Genomic DNA, 22,913 nt, shown 5'->3' on the forward strand with positions numbered 1-22,913 from the left:
TGAACGGAGAATCTCCAGCTTGCTATCTGGTTGTTTTGCTCTATGAACAGTAGAAGCTTCATGGAAATAACATTACACCCTCTCTTTTTTGAAGTTGAGCAGCTATCCACTTTTAACCGGCAGAAAGATCTCAAAATCACCAGCAATTACTTTGAACAGTGTAACAATTTCTTTAAGTAGAAATCCATTTGCCTATTTCTTAGAATTCCATGTACTTTAGAATCTACCAGAGCTAAAATAACCAGACCAAAGAGTTCATAAATCACCTCTACCACCCTAGTCAACCAAAACACACGAATAGGCATTTAGCTTTGAGTTCTTATACAGCCTCAATTATGTGTTAGTCAACCCAAGCCTCCATTATGTACTCAATAATAGCTATGACACAGCTCTGGACATCAGCACCAGCATGAAGGCCCAGGCAGCCTGCTCATACAGTTTTCCTGGTGTTAAAGATTCTTAGGAAGCGTGGGAAACAGCCATGAGGTTGGGTCTTCCTTATGAGAGCATTCTGGTAGCACTTTGCCAGATCTCTTCGTCTCTGTTGTATTTATAAGCCAGACGGTGCAGGATAACACTGTCTCAAGAAATGACAGCATAAGGGAAGAAAATGCAGCATGCTGGTGTGAGTACCGGTGACTGCTGTGAAAAACAAAACAAATATATACCTATCTACTAGATGTAAACATATATATACGATGCATTATCACTTTTTTCACCATCTCTGTTGAAAGTAGCTATGGCTGTCAAGAAATAAAGTCTTGAGGCGTTCATTTGTGTTGATGTCCATCATAATGTAGCAAAGCAAACAAAAGACCTTAAAAACATTGTTGGGGGGGGGAAAGGGAGAGGGGGAGGGGGTGAAAAAAAAAAAGCCTAACCCAAACCAGCAGGGCGGCAGCGGATGCACGGGGGAGGGGGGAGGGGGAGGCACGCGATTGCTTCTTATGAAGCATCTCGAGTCCGATGCGTTTTCAAAGCCAGGTTCCAGTCATTACCGCAGCACACCCTTGTGAGGTAAGTGTGTATAATCACCTCTGGCTCAGAAAGGATTTAAAAAGAAAAAGAAAAAGAAAAAAGGCCGAGGCCACCAACGATTAAGTCACCGGGCCTCCGGAGAAGAATGAGTCAACGCGGAGTCACAGTCGACCCGGCCTCACGCCCCGCTTCCCCCGGACCCGTCAGTCCAGGGCTGAGTCAGCCGAGCCCGGAGCGGCTTCCCGGGCTGGGCACCTGGACCGAGGCTCTTTTTCCCCCCCCTTCACGTTACACAGCAAGAAACCCGGCGCCGGCTGGACAAGGAGAGAACTTCCAAAACTAAGTGCGACTTCCAGCGACATCCATCCAGAGCCGACCCCAGGAACAGCCGCCCGCCCCGTCCCCCGCGCGCGCGCGGCCGCCCAGCCCCGCCGCCGGAGATGGCACCGAGCGGCCGCCCGCGCTAGCCGAGCCCCCGGGGCGGAGGGCCCGCGTGCGGGGCGGGGCACCGCCACCTTCGCAAACGGAAAAAGAATAATAAATACATTAACATTTGAAAGAGAGAGAGAAAAAAAAGAGGGAAAAATGGTGGGAGGCGCCGAGAACACGAAATAAACGCACAAGACACCGGCGCCGAAGACCTCCGCGGAAGCCCATGAAGCCTCCCCGCGCGTGCTGAGCCTGCGGCGGCCGACCTCCCAGCGGGGACGATGAGGGCGCGGGGCGGCGAAGGGCACCCGAGCCATGCCCGGCCCTGAGAGCCGCCGCAGCCCTGCGGGCGGAGGAGCCGAGGACTGAACTCCCGAGCGGCCCGCGGCGCCCAGACCCGCGCCACCCCCGGACCACCACGTGACCGGCCCGCTTTCAAAAAAAAAAAAAAAAAGTTCTTGGCCTGAAAGAGGAGGAGGAGGAGGAGGAGGAGGGCGGGGGAGGGAAAGGAGAGACTCCACTTCCCAGAAGCCTCTCGTCTCCCCCCCCTCCCCAACCTACGCAGCCGCAATCTTGCGCAGGCGCCGCCGGGGCCAAACGGACACGTCGGTCACGTGGGCGATAGCCGGCCAATCCGGTTTGAATCTCATTTTTTTCCTCTCACCCCCCCTTCAGGAGCGGTTGTGCGATCAGATCGATCTAAGATGGCGACTGTGGAACCGGTGAGTATGGCCTGTGGCCCCCACCCCCAAGGGTCCCCGCGCTCCGTCCCCCTTCGGACCGGGGCACCCCCGCGGGACGGCGTTCCCGGCGCGCACGCTACCTTCTCGGCCGCCCCCTCCCCCTCTTCTCGGGCCTGACCTTTCCGCGGGCAGCTCGGGGTGCCCGGAGGCTGCGGCGGCGGCGTGGAGCGCACACGTTCCGCCGGGGGCCGCCGAGCCGGGGCGCGGGGGGGAGGGGCGGCGCCGGCGGCGAGGCCGTGTGTGTGGGGGGGGTGGGGTAGGGGGCCCGGCCGGAGGGCGGCGGCGGCGGCGGCGGCTCGGGGCTCGGGCTTTGCGGATCATCCTCCGCGGTGGGAGAACGCGGGGCCCGGCGGGGAGGGTGGGCGGCGGGCCGGCCGGGAACGAGGTTGGAGGTGGGAACCCCGGGGCAGCCTCTCCTTCCCTCCCCTCCCGCGCTCCGGCTCCGGCGCCCGGGCGCGGGCCGCGCGCGAGGCTCCCGTAGACCGGTGGGCCGGGGGAGCCGGTGGGCGCGCGGCGCCGGAGGGTGGGTTAGGCGGGAGTGGAGCCGGGGCGCGCGCGGAGCAGCTGCCGGGACCTCGCCGCCAAGGGGAAGGCGAGAGGGGCGAGCGCATGTTGTTCCAGCGCGCCGGAGAGTGGCCCGGGTTGGCGGCCGGGGAGGCGAGAAAGGTTGGAAGTGGTGGAGAAGGGAACTCCAGGGTCGCGTGGCGGAGCTTTCCGAGTTGGATCGGGGAGATGGTGATCCGGGGGCGGGCGGGCGAGGTGGAGGCGGGCGTGGGGGGGGGATCACATTGTCCTCGCCCCTCCACGCTCGGGACTGGGCTGTCATGGAGGAGGGAAGGGGGAGGAGCGAGGCCTACCGATCGCGGCTGCGGGTCCGGTCGTCGGCCGGACCTGCTGCTTTTCACACGCGCCTGCTCGCCTCCCATTCATTCATCCTCTCTCGGCGCAGTGCGCACGCCTGGGAAGAACGTGAGCCGGGTGTCGGTCCTGCTCTCCCTCGGCGCCCGGACGGGCCGACTTCTAGGGCACGGGCTATTAGAAATACAAACTTTGAAAGATGGCTTTTCTTCCAGTTATTTGACTCTCTCCTCCCCCCCTTTCATTTATTTATTTTAAACTATGCTACCTTTTATTTCTCCCCCATCTCCCCTCCCCATCTTACATTTAATTGAAGCCACCACCTCTCAGGCCAGACAGAAACTTAGTGTAGTCACTCCCCAGCAGAGGATATTTTGTTACTAAATGGCTCAGTGCAACTTCTAGGGGCTCTCGTCTTCTTTTTCTGGAATGTCACGACTATGTGACGATATCTCAGATGATCGTTGGAGCACTTTAGTAACCAGAAAAGCTTTGGCACTCTGGGCACAGTTCTAAATTTTCCATGCTAGGTTTTTTTTTTTTTTTTAATGTGGCATTTCGTTTCGTGGGAGTTCTGATTTGCTTTGATTTCTTTTTTTGAATATGAAAAACTATCCAGGAATCTCTTACATGGACTGAAAAATGACTTTTTACTTTAAAACTTTTTTTTTTCCTTTTGGTGTAAAATGCACTTGTTTCTGGAGTTGAGGGCATTTTAAGAAAATGTTTGCTTAATCTTGGTGCCAGTTTTCCACCAGTTATTTTCCTGGAAATTGTTAGCTTCAAAATGAAGATTGCTAGTAAAATTAAAAGATAAATATTTGAAATTTAAGTTTTGAATTTCTTTGACAAGTCCTCACATTTACATTTGGTTGAATCTGCTTCTTCCCAGTGTACTAGTGTCAGGAAAAAGCATTACAAATGGTAATAGAGGTAAAACTTAAAAGTCTAACCAATAATGTATTTTGTGAAGCATCTGTTTAGGTGTTTTGGATTTTGCAAAGCCATATAGTTTGTTGTTGGCAACACAGACTGGAGCTATAAAGTGATGAAGGATATATACTTCAAGCTCCTGATATGTTTAGGATGTGTGCAAAGTTTTTTTTTTTTTTTGCCAGTCCTGGGCTTGAGCTCAGGGCCTGAGCACTGTCCTTGGGCTTTCTCAAGGCTAGAGCTCTACCACTTGAGCCTCAGCACCACTTCTGGCTTTTTTCTATGTATGTGGTACCGAGGAATTGAACCCGGGTCCTCATGCATGCTAGGCAAGCACTTTAACCACTAGGCCAAACTCCCGGCCCATGTGTGCAAAGTTTTGTACGATACAAAGTTATACAAAACGTCATAATATGTTTTGGCCATTATAAAAAGTGTACACAAACTATCAGTTGCTCAATATTGTGTGATTTTTAAAGTGATTGAGCTAGTGTTTTAATACAGGTTAAAATATTGTTGTTGAAAGGTTTGAGAGAGAAAATTAAAGGAAGAATTTTACTTCTGTACAGGTAATAAGGCAAAAATTTGAATATTAGGACAAACCTGGCATTTGAATTGTCCCTTCTTCAAAATTAGAACATTAGTCAGTGAATGGCAAGGCAGTTTCCCCAGGGCTTCTTCCTTCCAGTGGCTTTTGTTTCTTAGTAGTTTCTGTTAAGTGAAGAGTGTAATTTTCATTTCTTTAATTCAGCTGATGCCATATAATTTAAATTGTTTTTACATTGCTCTCAGTTTGTGTGTGTGTGTATGTGTGTGTGTTGGTATTGAGACTTGAGGGCTTCAAGATCTCACTTTTTCTCCCTCAAGGCTTGCTCTACTGTTTGAGCCACACATCCAGTTTCAGCTTTTTGCTGGTTACTAAACACAGTAGTCTCATGTATTTTTCTACCTGGTCTGTTTTTTGTTTTTTTTTTTTTTTAATTTTTTTTTTATTGTAATTAGTAAAAGGGTTACATGGTATTTGCCAGATAGAAGGTGCATTAATTCACATACATTGATACCCTTTCACATGTCTTGGTCCCCATTTCCCTCTCCCCCCACCCCCCACCTGGTCTGGTTTTGAACCTCAATCTCAGATCTCAGCCTCCTGAGTAGCTAGAATTACATAAAGGTGTGACCCACCAGAACCCAAGTCTTTCTTGAGTTTTTAAACTGTACATTAATTGCATAAATGAATCAGCTTAAACAGCCAGCACATCTATTTCTTTTTTATGTACATATTTGTATTGCAAAGAAATATGGCTGGGAAATATACTGACATCCATTTATTTTGTACAGTTCAATCTATTTGTCGTCAAAAAGCTGGTAAACAGACTGTTTAGGCAGTTTTTGTTTTAATGAAACGTCCATTATATAAAGTTCATTACTAAATGAAGTAAATTTGGTTATAGTATTTATATTTCAAATTTCACTTTGTACTCTGAACTAACACATAATTACTTACAAAAATTCAGTGTAGGGCTGGGAGTTTGGCCTAGTGGTAGAGCGCTTGTGTAGCATGCATGAAGACCCATGTTCGATTTCTCCATATCACTTACACACAAAAAGCCAGAAATGGTGCTGTGGCTCAAGTGGTAGATCTCTAGCCTTGAGAAAGCCCAGGACAGTGCTCAGTCCCTGAGTTCAAGCCCCAGGACTGGCAAAAGAAAAAAAAAAAGTTCAGTGTGCAAATACAGTTTACGCTGAAATTTCAGCCTTGTAAAAGTGAGTATGGCTAATCTAATTTGAGTGGAACATCATGGGCAAATAACATTTTTATTAAATCATTGTTTAATGCATAGAGTTAAGATTATAATAAAAGTAGTACTTTGAACTTAATAAGGGGTTTGTGAAATTGTCCTGTGAATTCTAGCAATAGAATTTCTAATTTTCCTTTTCTGCTACCATTGGAAGTTTCTTTAAGCTTTTGCTAATGTGAGTTGTACTATCCTTACTACAGAATTTTGAGAAGTATAAACGCAGTATCATTTTTTTATGCTTCTTTGACCATGAACACGTTGCTTCTAAGTAGCTGAAAATGGGAATAAGATCCCTAAAGTGATTTTGATCTTTGAATGTGATTCAGAAGTGACATTAGTCAGTTATGAAAATCTAGATAAAGCTAATACTCAGTCACTGTTGCATACACACATACCTTACAGGAAATTCACATTGCTGCATTTTGATGTCACTCCCTGACCTGAGTTGCTGGAATTTACAGGCATAAGCTACTAAATGGGATCTCTAGCTTCTAGAAAATTTTTCACACAGTTACAATTAAGTAGTAGTATATTCGTAGTTTGGGCATAGAATTCTTTTCTTTGGGAAATTGAGTTGTTCTGTAGTCAAGTTCTGTTGTAGCTTGTTAAGTTTCAAATTTCTGGTTGGTGCATGCATGTATATGTTGGTCCTGGGACTTGAACTTGGCCCAGGCACTATCCTTGAACAAATGCTCTGACATTTGAATCATAGTTCCACTTTGGGATTTTTGGTGGTTAAGTGGAGATAAGAATGTCATAGACTTTCCTGCTTTCAAGGCTGCAAATCCGGATCCTCAGATTTTAGCCTCCTGAGTAGCTTGGATTATAGGCATAAGCCCCAGGCCTTTTCTCTGTATTCTGCTGTACCAGTGTCAGTGTCAAAAAGTGGTAGTCAACAGCATTGCAGCCCACAAACCTACTCGTCCATTATCTCTTTAATGGTTCCCAAAAGCTCTCTTAGGAAAGTACTTCAGTTTTGGCAAAAGTGGTATTTCTACTGTGTTTAATGTTTTTCCTCTTTTTCTACCTTGACAATTCCTTAAGGACTTTAGTCGGATTCATGTCTTCCTCACATTCTAGTCACACGTTGACTTGGAGAGGTCATCACCAGACATTTTTTTCTTTTGGAGACGAATCCAGGGGGTAGATACTGAGACCAGAGCAAACGTGTTATAGCTGACCTTACCACTAGTACACCTTAGCACATAGCTGTAATGGCTTAAACTTGAGTGTAGTGAGTGTAGTACTAGGGTAGGTGTTGCTGATATGGACACATGAAGAAAGTTGCACTAGAATTAATTGCTTCTTCAAAGCGGAGAGCCAAAAGGCTGGATTTTTAAATATGGCAATTTAGGAAGTGAATTTATGGCTCCAGTGGTAGAGCAGTATCCTTGAGAGAAAAAACTGAGAGCGTGAAGCACTGAGTTTCATGTACCAGAAGTAGCACCATTGAGTCAGCTCGGATCCATTGGTTCTGCCAGATACAGTGGTGATTTTCGTAACCTCTTCGGTTCTTTTCTTTGACACTGGTATTCTGATTTTGGATTTTTTAGTTGAAATTTCTGGGAAATTTGTGTGTTTTTTCTAAGCTTTTAGTACTTATTTTTAATTTCTAGGTATATTTCTTCCTTTTTCATCCCTTTAACCCCTACCCACTTTCTCTGTTCTAAATGCTCCCTTCTAAAGCTTTTAGTAACCTTTTGATATGTATGCGAAATCATGGTATGTCCCTTTGAATAACCTCGTTCATTCCTAATTCTAAAGGTCTGCTGGGTTCTGCCTTTGCTGATATATTACCATGTCCATTGTCAGTCTGCATTCCAACTGTTTATATGTATGTGTTTAATCTTTTTTGTGTGGGGGAGGTTTTATGAGATAGTAACTTTATAATTAATTTATTCAAAAATTTGAGTGTGTATCATGTGCCAGGCCCCATATATTCATTAGCTCTAGCTATTCTTGGACTTTATGTTACTAAATAGTATACCACCAAAGATTTTATTTTTTTCTTTATTTTGCCAGTCCTGGAGCTTGAACTGAGGGCCTGGGCACTGTCCTTGAACAGTTTTTGCTAAGGCTGGTTGGTCCTCTGGCACTTGAGCCACAGCACCAGTTCCAGCCTTTTCTGTGTATATGGTACTGAGGAATCTAACCCAACCCTTCATGCATGCTAGGCAAGCACTCCATCACTAGGCTATACTCTGGGCCCCAATGGTTTAACTAAAAAAGACAATGAAGTTAGGAAGATATAAGAATTGCTGGAGATATTCTACCCGTTGTATTGCTATTAGCTAATGCTCTGGCATTGAACTTGGCATATCTCTTTTGTGTCATCAAGACTGATAGCATTGGTATTAGAATTATTTAAATATGGTAATCATGTTGGTAGTTATTTCCAAACTAGTCACCAGCCTTTTCCTTCCATTGTCCACATGTGTGAGTCAAGAGAGAGGGGTATATGTGTGTGTGTATGAGAGAGAGAGAAAGAGAGAGAGAGAGAGACGTACACATAAAGTTATATGCACAACACACATACAGAGGCTCTTTTGGTTATTTTGGTGTTGTTTTGGTCAGTTGTAGGGCTTGAACTTGGCCTGGGCATTGCTCTTAAGCTGAGTGCTGCCCCCCCCCGCCCCCTACCCCACTCAAGGGTAGCACTCTATACCACTTTGAGCCACAGTGCCACTTCCAGTTTTCTGATAGTTAACTGGAGATGAGTCTCAGGTACTTTGCTGCCTGGCTGGCTTTGAACTGCGGTCGGTCCTTAGATTGCAGCCTCCCCCTGAGTAGCTAATATTACAGGTGTGAAGTATCAGTGCATGGCACAAAGGGGTTTTGGGGAGATCTGGTGTGAAGGACTAGGGATAGATAAAGGAAGCTATTAAGCAAAGGATCATGATGTAGAGAGCATGTCTCAAGTAGTTTAGGTTACTACTTCTCCAATGATACTTAGATATGAGTGGTTTAACTTCTATTGTTTTTATGGTTTTTGTCAGTAAAATAGAAAGGAATAGCCAGGCCTTGATAGAGTTTGAAAATGTGGTTCAAGGTACCTCATTTGCTCATTCTCTCTCCCTTTCCAACTGTGAAATAGCATCTGATAGTACTAGATAGATCACTAGAGGCGGATGACATTTTTGGTAACTATACTGTCATTTCAACCTTCTCTTTCTCTTTCTTTAAATCCATGTATTCATTTAGGCCCTGCAGTAATTTTAAGACAGAAAATGTTACTGAGCCCATTTTTAAGAGAAATCCCCTACTAAATACTCACAGTTATACAGCTGTGATCGGCAGTATTGGGATTCCAGCCAGATGACAGACAGGTCTTGAGTGTGATCTGAACCCAGTGTCATGTGGACATCTCCAGTATGTGGGGGTCTTATGTATTGGTAAAATATATATATATATATTTTTTTTTTGGTAAAACAATTTACCAAATCATAAAAGAGTAAAGATGAAAAAACTGAATTTGACCAGTTTCAATGGTCATGTAAAACTTTGTTGCACAACTGAAGTTTGCGTCCAATCAGTGTTAGTGCGAAGATTACTACTTGCCCAATGAACTTCATTTTTACTACTTCAAATGAAAGAGTAAATGATGTTTCCTAACTTTGGGGGGAGTCCTGGATTTTGGGGGGGGCAGTTCTGGTCTAGAACTGAGGGCCTGGGCACTGTCCTTGGACACTTTTTGCTCAAGGCTAGCGCTCTGCCACTTGAGCCACAGTAATGCTTCTGACTTTTTCTGTGTATGTGATACCAAGGAATCGAACCCAGGGCTTAGTGCATGCTGGCAAGCACTCTACCACTGGACTATGCTCCCTGCCCCAACCCTGGAGTTATTAATGAAAAAATACTTGTGTAAATGTAATGGAGTACATATACAGTGAATATCCTCTGGCAGCAGCTAGTGTTTATTTCTAGAAGAAATATTTTATATGTATGTTCAAGTTGAGAGTTGGTGAGAAATTCGAGTGTTCAAAGCCATGGAAAAGCACACCAAGATTTTTGAGCTGGAGCAAAATAGATTTGAGCATGATGAGTTATAAAATTTGGATTTATTAGAGAAATCACCCTTAGAAATGAGAAATGATTCTAGACTGTGGAGAACACTAAGGTTTATAATAGTAGTTCTACCAGATTACTATAATGCCTGCCTTAGTATGCTAATCTTCACACATTGCAGTAAAAATCCTACTGTGGATTCTTTGCAGCAGATAGGAACAGTCTTGTTGGATGCTACTTTGCAGTCAGCTTCACCCGTTTGCTGTGGCAGCCTGCCTACCCCTGGGATCACTGTGTTATAACACTGAATGTTCTGTTTGAACCTCAAACCTAGCAGGCCTAGAACCAGATTTAAAACTTTGCACTTAGACTGGCTGTCTTTTTTATTTCCTTACTTGCCACTGGATCTAACGTCTTTGACTTGCCAATTAATGGCTTGGGCTGCAGAATGAAAAGATACACTCTTGCCTGGTCTTGCCAACTTACTACTCTAAAGATACACTCTTGCCTGGTCTTGCCAACTTACTACTCTTTGGTTTCATACCGCCTCTAAGAGGACCCTAGTTCCATCTTGTGTTCCATCTTACTTTGCCCACCTGAATTGTGTTATGTAGTGACTTTTCAAAGGCATGTCACCTTTTAGGTTGACCAAAATGTGTAAAGTTAGCCTTTCCTTCTTGCCCAGGTGATTTGTAGCCCTAGAAATGAACATTGAAGGCATAGTTTCCAGTGAAGTTTGCTGATAGACCCGCCAAGCTGAAAGAGTAGAGGTAGAGATATAGTACATCTTTGTAGTAAAGTTTTGTTTTGTTTTGCTTTTTCTAGGTATGATTGTATATGCCTATGATCCCAGCTATTTGGGAGGCAGAGATTAGGAATGTTGAGGTCGAGGTTTGAAGCAAGACCCTATTTCAACTAATAAGCTGGGGGTAGCTCAGCTCTGTTGCAGGCATAGGTAAGAGTATCCTGGTCCAAGGCTAGCCCTAGACAAAAATATAGGACCTATTTGGAAAAGTAAGGCAAAAAGGGTGGGAGATATGGCTCAAGCCATAGAGCAGCTGCCTCATAAGAGTGGAGCCCTGAGTTCAAACCTCAGTTGTTTTTGCTGGTTCCATGTTTAAATTTAGAGCCTCTTCGCTTACTTGGCTTGCTTGCTCTGCTGGCCCACTAACACTTAAGCCACATCCCAAGCGCATTCTGGTTACTTTGGAGATTGAGGCAAGAGGACCTTTCTGTTAGGACTGGCTTTGTGATCCTTTATACTGCAGCCGCCACCTCACCCAAGTTGAATAACTAGGATTATAGACATAAGCCCCTGGTGTCTGTCTGGATTTTCAGTTTATTTTCCCTCCCTCCCTCCCTCCCCTCCCGTGGTATTCATGTTTTAGCTCAGCCTTATGCTTGCTAGGCTGCTCTGTACCATTTGAGTAATATCTCCAACAAAAGTTTGTGTGTTTTTGTTTTGGTCGGTCGTGGGGCTTGAACTCTGGGCCTGGACACGGTCCCTGAACTCTTCAGCTCAAGACTGCCATCCTACCCTTTGAGCCACAGCATCACTTACGGTTTCTAGTGGTTAATTTTAACAGTCTCACGCACAGACTTTAGTGCCTGGGCTGGCTTTGAACCACAGATCCCAGCCTCCTGAGTAGCTAGGATGACAGGTGTGAGCCACCACTTCTGGCTAAAAGTTTTGTTCTTAAACTGAATATAAATATAACACAATGGCAGTGTCTTGAATTATAGGAAGCAACCTTTTGTAAAAATAACTTAGTACCCTTAACGTAAACTTGGTCCTTAGAAATCAGTTTTTAGTTCCCTTATAGGTAAGATAGGCAGTCATACTTTATATGCTTCCTGACTTGCATAATTTTAAAAAATCTGATTCAAACAGTTTTTAAAGATACCTGTTAAGGATTTGGGGGAGAGTTTTGTTGATAATACATGTATCACATATTTCAGTTGAATCAACTTCATCAATTTTACATGCACTTTTTTTTTTTTTTTTCCAGTCCTGGGCTTAAGCTCAGGGCCTGAGCACTGTCCTTGGATTTTTCTCAAGGCTAGGGCTCTACCACTTGAGCCTCAGCACCACTTCTGGCTTTTTCTAAGTATGTGGTACCAAGATATCGAACCTGGGTCTTCGTGCATGCTAGGCAAGCACTCTACCACTAGGCCAAACTCCTAGCCCCACATGCACTTTTTAAAGAGAGAATTCATTTTTTTAATTATGTAGAACGTACAGAAAACTAAAAATAACATTCATATGCCTACCTTCCAGACCATACAAATCTTAACATTTACTCATATTTTCTTGATTTTTTTTTTTTTTTTGCCAGTCCTGGAGCTTGAATTCAGGGCCTAAGTGCTGTCCTTGGGTTTTCTCAAGGCTAAAATTCTACCACTTGAGTCACAGCACCACTTCTGACCTTTTCTGTGTATGTGGTACTGAAGAATCAAATCTAGGGCTTTGTGCATGCTAGGTAAGCACTTTACCACTAGAGCAAACTTCCAGTCCCTTTTGATTTTTTTTTATTAAAGAATTTATTAACATTGATTTTTTTACATCATATTTCAAATGACATGTTTAACATACATGCACTTTTTAAGTGTAGCTAGCAAGTTAAAACTGAACAAATTGGATTTGTTATAGCAAATTGGAGTTTATGCAGATGAAGTTCTTTTAAAAATAGCATGCATTTCTTTTTTCTGATGTGGCATAGTTCCATAATATTCATCATTTTTTGATTGAAGAATTTAATACATCATGACATTTGTTATGGACATCATTTTTCAATTTCTAATGTCATAGATTTAAAGAGTATGGAGCTTTCCACAAAGAACAGGACCATTCCCATAGAACCACCCTGAAAGATTTGTTCTCCCCCCATTCCCCCCCCCCCCCTTTTTCCCCCAGTCCTGAGGCTTGGATTCAGGGCCTGGGCACTGTCCCTGAGCTGCTTTTCCTCAAGGCTAGCACTCTACCATTTGATCCACAGCACCACTTTGTGGTACTGAGGAAATCAAACTCAGGGCTGCATGCATGCTGGACAAACACTCTACCATTAAGCCATTAACCTTTTGAGTTCATTAAGTCGTCCTAATGCTGAGCTCAAGTATATTTTATTTAAGCCTTCAGTGTTCCATGAGAACACTGTTAAATATATACTGTAGTGCGCAGTTTGACAGTCTTCGTTTGGTCGTTTAAAAGTTTTTGGTCCCTTTTCCGAAATCTTTCACTGTCTTCATCTTCTCTTCCCATAGTAATCTTAATTTTTAAGTGTTTTTTTTTTTATCTAAATCATCTTTGGATGTCATCTATTCATCATTAAATCACTTAAAATTACTTGTGTGCCTCGTAATGTTTGATTGATTGCTAGATATTGTAATTAATATAGAAGCCCAAGATTACTTACTGTCTTTTGAGAAGTACAGTTGGATTTCCTTTTTTTTGTTCTGAGTCTTTAAAAGGTAAGATCAGCATCACTGGTGGAAGTTTATGTAGAGGATTGCTGTTACGGATGTATCAAGAAAGTGTTTCCTTGTTTCCCATTAGGAAACCACTCCTACTCCTAATCCTCCACCTACAGAAGAGGAGAAAACAGAATCTAATCAGGAGGTTGCTAACCCAGAACACTATATTAAACATCCTCTACAGAACAGGTAAGCTTTTTGACTTTTGTTTGCTAATTAGAGAATAAAGAGTCTCACAGACTTTCCTGCCTGGTCTGGCTTTGAACCTCGATCCTCAGCTCTCAGCCTACTGAGTAGGTAGGATAGCTGGCATGAGCCACTGGCACCTGTCTACAACTCATTTATTATGTAACATCAGAATTCAGTTTGTGGAGATGGTTATTGAAAGTATAAGAAAAAAGTAGGATACACACTGGGTTCCTGGTTTGGAAAAGGGAAGAGAATTTTTAAATGATTGTAGGCACTCTTTGATACTAAATTTATTATAATTGCAACATGGAATCTGAAGCCTTAACCTAGACTCCTTCTACTCTGTTACATTTAAATACATTGGGTTCTTTTTTTAGGTGGAGAGAGGATGGGATTTGGAATGGGTCTTTTATCTATCTATATATGCATTTTTAACATATACTGTAAATGAAAATCTTGTACATGTTGTCAGTACATTAATAACAGCTCTAAACTTATCATAGATGTCTTTAATTTTTTCTTGTTTTTTTGGTGGGTCATAGGGCTTGAACTTGGCCTGGGCAGTGTCCCCGGGCTCTTCAGCTCAAGGCTGGGGCCCTACCCTAGAGCCAAGCCCCACTTCCCATTTTCTAGAGGTTAATTGGAGATAACGAGTCTCAGGTCCTTTTGTGCCAGGCTGGCTGTGGGGCTGGCTGTGAATCTTGATCCTCAGATCTCAGCCTCCAGAGTAGCTAGGATTACAGGCATGAGCCACTGCACCTGGCTTAAGGAATTTGGCTTGCAATGACAAATGGAAGCTTTCCAAATTAACCTGAGAGCTCAAACTTTAAGCATTAGGCCTATTCTGTCCATTTTTCAAGAAACAATCATGGTTTATCAGTGATACCAATCAATGGGGGGGGAATAGCTAATTTATTTTCATTGCCTAAGCATTTTATTTTGTTAGGCTATAGTAGAAGTGTTTTAATGCAGATTATGAGAAGGTTTTATAAAGAGATGGAAATTTAACAACACTGATTTTTATAGGATTGGTTCAGCACCTGTGAAGATGCTCAAGTTCTTTATATAAAATGGCAAGTTTGTACATCCTATTATATACTTAGATCATCTCTAGATTATTACTAATGCATAATACACTGTAAACACTGTATAAGTAAATATTTGTTATACAGTATTGTTTATAAGATAAAGTTGGTTTAGTGTAGCACACATTTTTCTTTTGTTTTGATATTTTCCCTTTGTGGTTGCTCTAATCTCAGGATACAGAACTTGAGAATTTGGAACCCATGGTTACTCAAGGGATAACTTACTGTGTTTCTAAGAATACTGAATTTAATTCATCTAAAGGTGAATGGATTGTCATGAATTTGGCATGATATTAGAAACGATTACATGCATATAATAAATATAAGGTATACCTATACTATTATGTATTATTTGGGAAAGAAACTTTTTAAGCAGAAATATACACAGATAAATAATAATAACATGACTTATTTCAAAAATATATCTATACAATGTTACTCAGTCCTTTTATTTTTTCTAACTTATGCTTCAGTAACTACAGAATCACATTTGCTATTTCTTCCCTTCTCTCATTTCTTCTCAGACTGATAGCTGTTCACTCATTTCAGAATTGAGCCTTACTCATCATTTTCCTTTATGGTTGTTTCTGTTCTGCTTTCTTAAGTAACTGTGCTTGCTTGTGTTTACAATAAAACTAGCATACTGCAGTTGTCTCTGCATTTCTGTCATTCCCTTGAGTTGACTTCTGGATACCTAAAAGTTCCTAGAGTTTCTAGAGAAATAGTTATAGCAGGAAATCTTATTAAATAGTAGACATCAAATTTTCTTTTTAAATGTATCTTAGCTGTGTAATCCTACCTACTCAGGAGGCTGAGTTCTGAGAATCGATGTTCAAAGCCAGCCTGGGCACTAAAGAACCTGAGACTCAGAAAACTGGAAGTGGCACTGTGGCTCAAGGAGTTAGGGCAGTAGCCTTGAGCTGAAGAGCTCAGGAACAGTTTCCTGGCCCAGAGTTCAAGTCGCACGATTGACCAAAAAAAAACATGTATCTTTTTAGGCAGCCCATTCCTTGTCTTATTCTCTCAAGTACAGGTGTATCACATCATACCCCATCATTAGTTTGTTTGCTTTTAATTTTACCCGGGCCTCAGTCTAGCTGTAGAGTATATTCCCAGACAAGATTTGTCATTTATATATTTATTTCTGTTTTATTTTTATTTGTTGTGGGGTCATGGGGCTTGAACTTGGCCTGGGCACTGTCCCTGAGCTCTTCAGCTCAAGACTGCCACCCTACCATACAGCCAAGCAGTCCCACTTGCCATTTTCCAGAGGTTAATTGGAGGTAAAGAGTCTCTGGCCTTTTGTGCCTTTTTGTGCCGGGGCCGGCTTTGAACCGGGCTCCTCAGATCTCAGCCTCCTGAGTAGCTAGTATTATAGATGTGAGCCCCTGCGCCTGCTGGGGGCGCCGGGGGGGGGGGGGAGTTTTAACTTGATCCTTAGATCTCAGCCTCCTGCTAAGCTAGGATTACAGGTGTGAGCCACCAGTTCTGTCAGATCTAATAGATTCTTAACTCCAGTTAAGCATCAAAAAGCTGGAACTAGAGGTAATGGTTCAAGTTGCAGAGCGCCACCTCTGAGTTTAAGCATAGTACTAGCACACAAACAACCAAAGGTACATTTACATTATCATATAATCCATCTCCCAAACTATTTTTAGTACTCATCCACTCACTTTTATAACCTCTATCCAATCTCTGGCAATTGCCCTTCTCTTTGTCTTTCTGAATTTAAGTACCATAGTGCTTCATATAAATGGATCAGGGTATTTTACTTCACATCTTGTCCTTGGGCTTCATCCATGAAGTATCAGGAATCATTATTTTCTTCCTTGTTAAGGTTGATTCATGTTCTTTTTGTGTTGATACTGCTATGTCTGGTTGCTGGACTCATGGGTTGCTTCTACCTTCATTAATGCTGCTATGAAAAATGGGTATACAACTATCTTTCAAAATTTTTTTACATTGCCTTTTATTTTTAGATGGGCGCTATGGTTTTTTAAGAATGATAAAAGCAAAACTTGGCAAGCAAACCTTCGACTGATCTCTAAGTTTGATACTGTTGAAGACTTTTGGGCGTAAGTAACTTTTTGGATATGTGTGTGTGAGGTTTTTGTTTTAACTGGAACTCAAAATGAAAAGTGTGGTGAAGTTAATACTGATTTTTTTTTCTTCTTAGAAATATTAGAATTAGTGATTATGCTTGATAGTAGTTTTAGCAAGTTTCTACTCTTGGCCAAGAATGAAATTTAGTGTGCATTAGTATATACAAGGCCCTCCTGGCCCAGCAGTGGATTTAAATTAAAAAAAAAAAAAAACTACAGAAAAGAATCTTTCAATTTTGCATTCTTTGGCTTGAATTTTCTGTGTTATTTGTTGAACTAGCTCTTTCATGGCCCTAGAACTTTTGCCAGCAAGGTAGAATATGTCCCCTTTGGTGATTGCCTAGATACATTTGTTTCGTAAGGGTATTCCAAAGCCTTGTTAAACTTACACTTTCCAGTGCAGTATTTGGAATTTCCTGTTTCAAAATACAGAAAGAATATCAGCAGAATACAGAATGTCAAATAACAATATCTGTGATGGGAGTCATTATATTATGTGATAAACTTTAGGAAGAAAAATTGAAGTTATGAGACTTTTCAGTTTTGCAAAAATTCTGGCTCCAAAATGCAATTTGAAATTCTTTTTCATTCTTTTTTTCCCCCAAGTCCTGGGGCTTGAACTCAGGGCCTGAGCATTAGCCTTGAGCTAAAGAGCTTAGGGACAGTGTTCAGGCCCAGACTTCAAGCCTCCCTACTGACCGGGGGAAAAAAAAGGACCTGTTTTGTCCATTTCATAGTGATTCTACTTGTTATATTTTCTAAGTGTGTGTGTGTGAGCACATAAACTCTGTTACATATTATGTTTTTAATTGTTTTTCTTTTCTTTTACTTAGTCTGTACAACCATATCCAGTTGTCTAGTAATTTAATGCCTGGATGTGACTACTCACTTTTTAAGGTATGCTATTGGTGATCTTGTGTATTTATTAGAAGACTGAAGCATTAAAAATACTAAGAGATCTTACCACAACTTAGATTAGTGTGTGTGATAATGTGTAAGATAATAACTAAATTGCCTTTACTAGGCTAAGGTACAAGTCACGGAAATTGAGAGAGTATTCTGCGAGGGCATGGTGAGATTGATTTTGCTCACTGCTTTGTCAGATGTTCTTAATCTGAAGTACAGAGATGCATGAATTTATCAGGTGTTGGGAAATTAGGCATTAATTAGCTCTGCAGTTACATGATTTTTGCTTGTATTTTCTAGATTCAGGAATGTCTGTGCCTCCTAAGAGGTTTCTAATCAAAAGTTTAAGAATTACCGAATAAATGAAAACTAGAGGTTTGATAGCAACGAAATGACGAATGTAACATCTGTCTCCCAAACTAGAGCTTGAGCTGCATTAGCTAATACAGCTTTCTCTGTAGGATGGTATTGAGCCTATGTGGGAAGATGAGAAAAACAAACGGGGAGGACGATGGCTAATTACATTGAACAAACAGCAGAGACGAAGTGACCTCGATCGCTTTTGGCTAGAGACGGTAAGGTTTTACCATTATACAGGTTACAGAATATTGACACTACTTAAATTACATTGTATTTTAATTTGTTAAAGTTCCTGACCTTTTCTTTTTTTTTTTTTTTTTTTTTTTTTGGTGGTAAGAATTGAGGCTATAGCCCTGCATATACCAGATAAGCGCTGATCCACTGGGTTACAGAGCCACATCTACAGCCCTTGCTTTGTAGACATGGCCCTATTACCATCTACTAGTCAGGCTTTTGTACTCAAGATCCTCCCGCCTCCCTTCATCTTCTGAGTCAGTGGGCTACCAAGCCTGACAAATGGTTATGTTTGTTCTGCTATGTGAATCTTACCTATTCTACAGTGAAACATTCTGTAGTATTACAAGTCAGGCAAAAAGTTAATTTTGATTTATCTTCAACTTGACAGTTATCATGCAGTGTACTTGTAACACAACTTTGTGTTCTGTTGTCTTTGGTTTGGATTTGTTTTGTTTTTGTTTTACCAGTCTTGGGGCTTGAACTCAGAGCCTGGGCACTGTCCTTGAGCTTTCTCAAGGCTAACACTCTACCACTTGAGCCACGGTACCACTTATAGCTTCTTCTGTGTATGTGGTGATGAGGAATTGAATGAAGGGCTTTCATGCGTGCTAGGCAACTGCTCTACCACTGGGACACGCTCCTGCCCCATCCCCGTTTTGTTTTTTTAATGTCGGAGAAGTAAACAGTAAAGTTACTGATGTACTTTTGAACTTGTGCTTAAATAAAGTATATTAACAGGAAAGAATAGGCATTTATTTGTAGGCAAAGGTTCCACATTCCTAGCTTTTAGGAAACAAGAGTTTAGGATCAAGACTCGGTGTCTTTGTAAAAAAAAAAAAATTGATAGTTCTGGGACTTCAGATCAAATTTGTAGGCACTCTACTATTCTGAGCCACACCTCCAGTTTTTGTTGTTTGATTTTGTTTTTCAGATAGCCTTGAACTTCTGTGTGGCTCTGTATGTCAGTTGCCCAATTTGCCAAGAAAATTAGAAGTTCTTTAAAAAGCTAAGGCTAGAAATATATACATAAATTAGGCATTTTTGAAAGACATCTATTGATTTAAACTGATCTTACATTTGAAAGTGTATAAACACTAAATTGTTTATGTAATTCGCAATTTGTAAAATGCAATTTGGAATTCTTTTAAAGCTGCTGTGCCTTATTGGAGAATCTTTCGATGACTACAGTGATGATGTATGTGGAGCTGTTGTTAACGTTAGAGCTAAAGGCGATAAGATAGCAATATGGACTACTGAATGTGAAAACAGAGAGGCTGTTACACACATAGGGTAAGTTCAACTCTGCCTGTTCCTTTGACAGTAAAGGATAAGTAAAATTGCTCTTTTACACATAGAAGCACTTTAGTTTCTAGATAATTATTGTCTTTGTGTTTCCATGATTGCTTTTATAGTTTGGAATCCTATTGGTGTTCAATGTCTTATTCATATGTTTTTTTCATTTCTGAAAAAATCACTTTTTCTTGGCAGTAGGAGTACATGATCACTAGAGCACTCTACTTTGGCACTGCATTTATTCATTTACTAAATTGAAAAATAGTTTTCCCTAGTTCGAAAAGTGCTAAGGAAACATGCTACTTCAAAAAGCACAAATGTATATATAAATTCCTAAGTTTAGTAATATATGTTGATGTGTGTGTTTTCACCCTGTATGAATATTATAGACAATTTGCATTGAAATTTAAGTAATATATCTTGGTTTTTGTTGTTTAAGATTTTTCTACTTTTTTTGAAGAGTGATGTATTTCTCAACCTTCCAGTGTACTTTATTCTCTTAACTTTATACTTTTGGGTCTCACGACTTTTGAAGAGGGTTTTTTTTTTTTTTTAATATTGTTGATGAGATTTGGTCTTCTGGTTTATATAGTATCATAATCTTTACTCGCAATTCTCATCAGAACTCAACACATCCCTTGAAAATTTGGTCACAAAGTTAGTGTGTAAGTCTGAAAATTGTATATTCAATAACTTGGAAAATACTTTAACTCCTATTGTTTGGTTTTTATGTGTGTGATCTCATCAGTAGTAGATATGGTAATGTAATTTGTAATAATACATAGCACTTAGTAGAGTTCATATTAAAAAATATCACAACACTTAACTCTTAGGCATTTATTTCTCTTTTTTTGACACAAGGTCTTAGCTGTGTAGCCCAAGCAGACTCATGTGACACTACACCAGGCTCACTCAGAAAATTTTAGATCAAAGAATGAAAGTAGACATGTTACATACTGCTTGGTTATCTTTTCTTCCCAAGTAAACTACAAGTGCCATGAGGACTCGATCCTACTTTTCATTCTGTCTCTCTGTCTCTTGTCTGTCTCTCTGACACGCACACATACATGTGCATGCACACATGATTGGCTCTTAACCAAGTTTGTCAAGTAGAATATTTTGTTAAAAGGAAATGAATAGACTCTCACGTCTAAATTTTTTTACATAGAAACAAATTTTTAAAACAAAGTTTTTGGTGAATAATAATGTTCCCTTTCTTTTTTCTTATAGGAAGGTATACAAGGAAAGGTTAGGACTGCCTTCAAAGATAGTGATTGGTTATCAGTCCCATGCAGACACAGCTACTAAGAGCGGCTCCACCACTAAAAATAGGTTTGTTGTTTAAGAAGACACCTTCTGAGTGTTCTCATAGGAGACTGCGTCAAGCAATCGAGACTGGGAGCTGAACCAAAGCCTCATCAAAGCAGAGTGGACTGCATTTAAATTTGATTCCATCTAAATGTTACTAAGATATAAGAGAAGTCTCATTCGCCTTTGTCTTGTACTTCTGTGTTCATTTTTTTTTTTTAACTTTTGCTAGAGTGTCCACTATACCAATCAAAGAATTACAGTACACGTCATCCCCAGAATCTATAAATGTGTTCCTGGCTCACTCTGTAAAAGCCTAGTAAAATTACCATTACAAACACATTTGCCCATCCACAATATTAAAAAAGAACTTGCATTTCTATACCTTTATAGGAAAAAAATTCTGTTTATGTTTCATTTTTATGCAGGAGCATATTTTGCTGGTTTGAAAGAATATGATGCATACAGTTTTCTAGCAATTTTCTTTGTTTCTTTTTACAGCATTATCTTTGCTGTACTCTTGCTGACGGCTGCTAGATTTTAATTTATTTGTTTCCCTACTTGATAACATTAGTGATTCTGATTTCAGTTTTTCATTTGTTTTGCTTTTGTTTTTTCCTCATGTAACATTGGTGAAGGATCCAGGAATATGACACAAAGGTGGAATAAACATTAATTTTGTGCATTCTTTGGTAACTTTTTTGTTTTTTGTAACTACAAAGCTTTGCTTCAAGTTTATGCATTTTATTCAAATCAGTGATCTATGTTTATGTGATTTCCTAAACATAATTGTGGATTCTAAAAAAAATGTAACATCATAATTACATTCCTAACTAGAATTAGTATGTCTGTTTTTGTACCTTTATGCTGTATTTTAACACTTTGTATTACTTAGGTTATTTTGCTTTGGTTAAAAATGGCTCAAGTAGAGAAGCGGTCCCTTTATTAAGACAGTGTACAAAACTGTAAATAAAATGTGTACAGTCAATTGTCTTTTAGACAAGTAGATTTGTCCTTTTATTTCTACATCTCTATAGAAGGAATTTGTACTTGTTATTGCAAGGCAGTCTCTGTTGTGTCTTCTCTTGTAGTGTCTTCCATATAACAGCATAAGTGTGGAGCACTAGTTTGATTATTATGTTTATTACAATTTTAATAAATTGCATAGGTAGTATCATATATATGGAATTAAACTGATGTGGCTATCTTTTTTTTTTTTTTTAATCAAGTAAAGGCACATCCTCCCATCCTAGGTAAATAATGTACTTTCAATATGTTAAAATTCATGAGAATTGGGATTTTGGTGCATCACCATTTGATAGGAACCGTGGTTGTACAAGTTGGTTGCTGAATTAAGATGTTCTTATATTACATAAGGGTCAGAATGCTAGCATAGAGAATAAAGTACAGGTGGTGGGGGTATATGCATTAAGAATTTTATTAGTGTTGCTATCTAAATAGAATGTAATAAATGAGTATTAACACATATTTATATCGGTCAATTGTTGTAGTATGGTTTTCTGTATACTTGAAAACTTGATCTACTCTTTGTTGGTATCATTTGAAAGCAACTTGAAAATATTTTGTTGATAATACATACTTGTATATATAGTTCAGATCTTGTGAAATGAAATATGGCTATTGTAGATGAAGGGAAAGTAATTATAGGTAGCAGAATGGAAATGAAAGACTTGAGGAATTTGTCTTTTTTAAGTGTTGATTATGAATTTATTGTTTTCAAATTGATAAACCTGACAAAGACCCTTACAAAATAAACATGAAATGAATAGCATTGGTTTCATTGTAGAATTTAAAAAGTTTTAAAATGGTAATGTGAATTACCATCTGAGTACTTTCAATGCCATTAACACCTCTAGTTCAGTATTGTAGAAATGCTGAAGCTTCTCTGTTTATAATCTCATCATTCTATATCTAATGTCACTATTTAAGTAGGAGTGAGTGATTGGTTTAGCTGAGTTACGTGGTCTATAATGTATAGTCATGAGCATCTTAAGAACTTGTTGAAAAGTCATTTGGTGGTGGTGTGTTTGCAGTGAGTGGGACTGGACTAGTTATATCTCTTAGAAATTGATCCTCATAATTTTTCCAAAATTGTAAGTTGGCCAATTAGAAAAGGTATCAGCATTCAGGGCCAGAGGAAGAGTAGATTAAATGTACAGGATTCTAAAGTTTAAAAAGTTACCATTTCATTAACTC

General features: G+C 40.5%; 2 protein-coding genes across 3 annotated transcripts in view; one reads left to right on the plus strand and one right to left on the minus strand.

The window, feature by feature from the left end:
* Metap1 (methionyl aminopeptidase 1) overlaps positions 1 to 3,091 on the minus strand; it is a 51,237-nt gene extending 48,146 nt beyond the window's left edge. Inside the window, exon 1 of the mRNA XM_090356780.1 lies at positions 3,008 to 3,091. Within this exon, the coding sequence (XP_090212906.1) occupies positions 3,008 to 3,076 (69 nt within the window). The 5' untranslated portion in view covers positions 3,077 to 3,091. The remainder of the gene's footprint in view (positions 1 to 3,007) is intronic.
* Positions 977 to 22,488, plus strand: Eif4e (eukaryotic translation initiation factor 4E). Of its 2 annotated transcripts, XM_090356782.1 has the most exons (8): positions 977 to 1,017; positions 2,083 to 2,129; positions 13,299 to 13,405; positions 16,470 to 16,565; positions 17,426 to 17,489; positions 17,960 to 18,073; positions 19,246 to 19,385; positions 20,619 to 22,488. In XM_090356782.1, the coding sequence occupies exons 2-8, from the start codon at positions 2,112 to 2,114 to the stop codon at positions 20,731 to 20,733; spliced, it is 654 nt and encodes a 217-aa protein (XP_090212908.1). In that variant the 5' UTR covers positions 977 to 1,017; positions 2,083 to 2,111; the 3' UTR covers positions 20,734 to 22,488. The 2 variants fall into 2 exon arrangements, with proteins under 2 accessions (XP_090212908.1, XP_090212907.1); XM_090356781.1 differs by lacking the exon at positions 977 to 1,017 and having other exon boundaries at positions 1,083 to 2,129.
* Positions 22,489 to 22,913: the final 425 nt, after the last annotated feature.

The sequence above is a fragment of the Megascapheus bottae genome, chromosome 23, assembly GCF_031878675.1.
Source record: "Megascapheus bottae isolate mThoBot1 chromosome 23, mThoBot2.hap1, whole genome shotgun sequence".
Classification (NCBI taxonomy): Eukaryota; Metazoa; Chordata; class Mammalia; order Rodentia; family Geomyidae; genus Megascapheus; species Megascapheus bottae.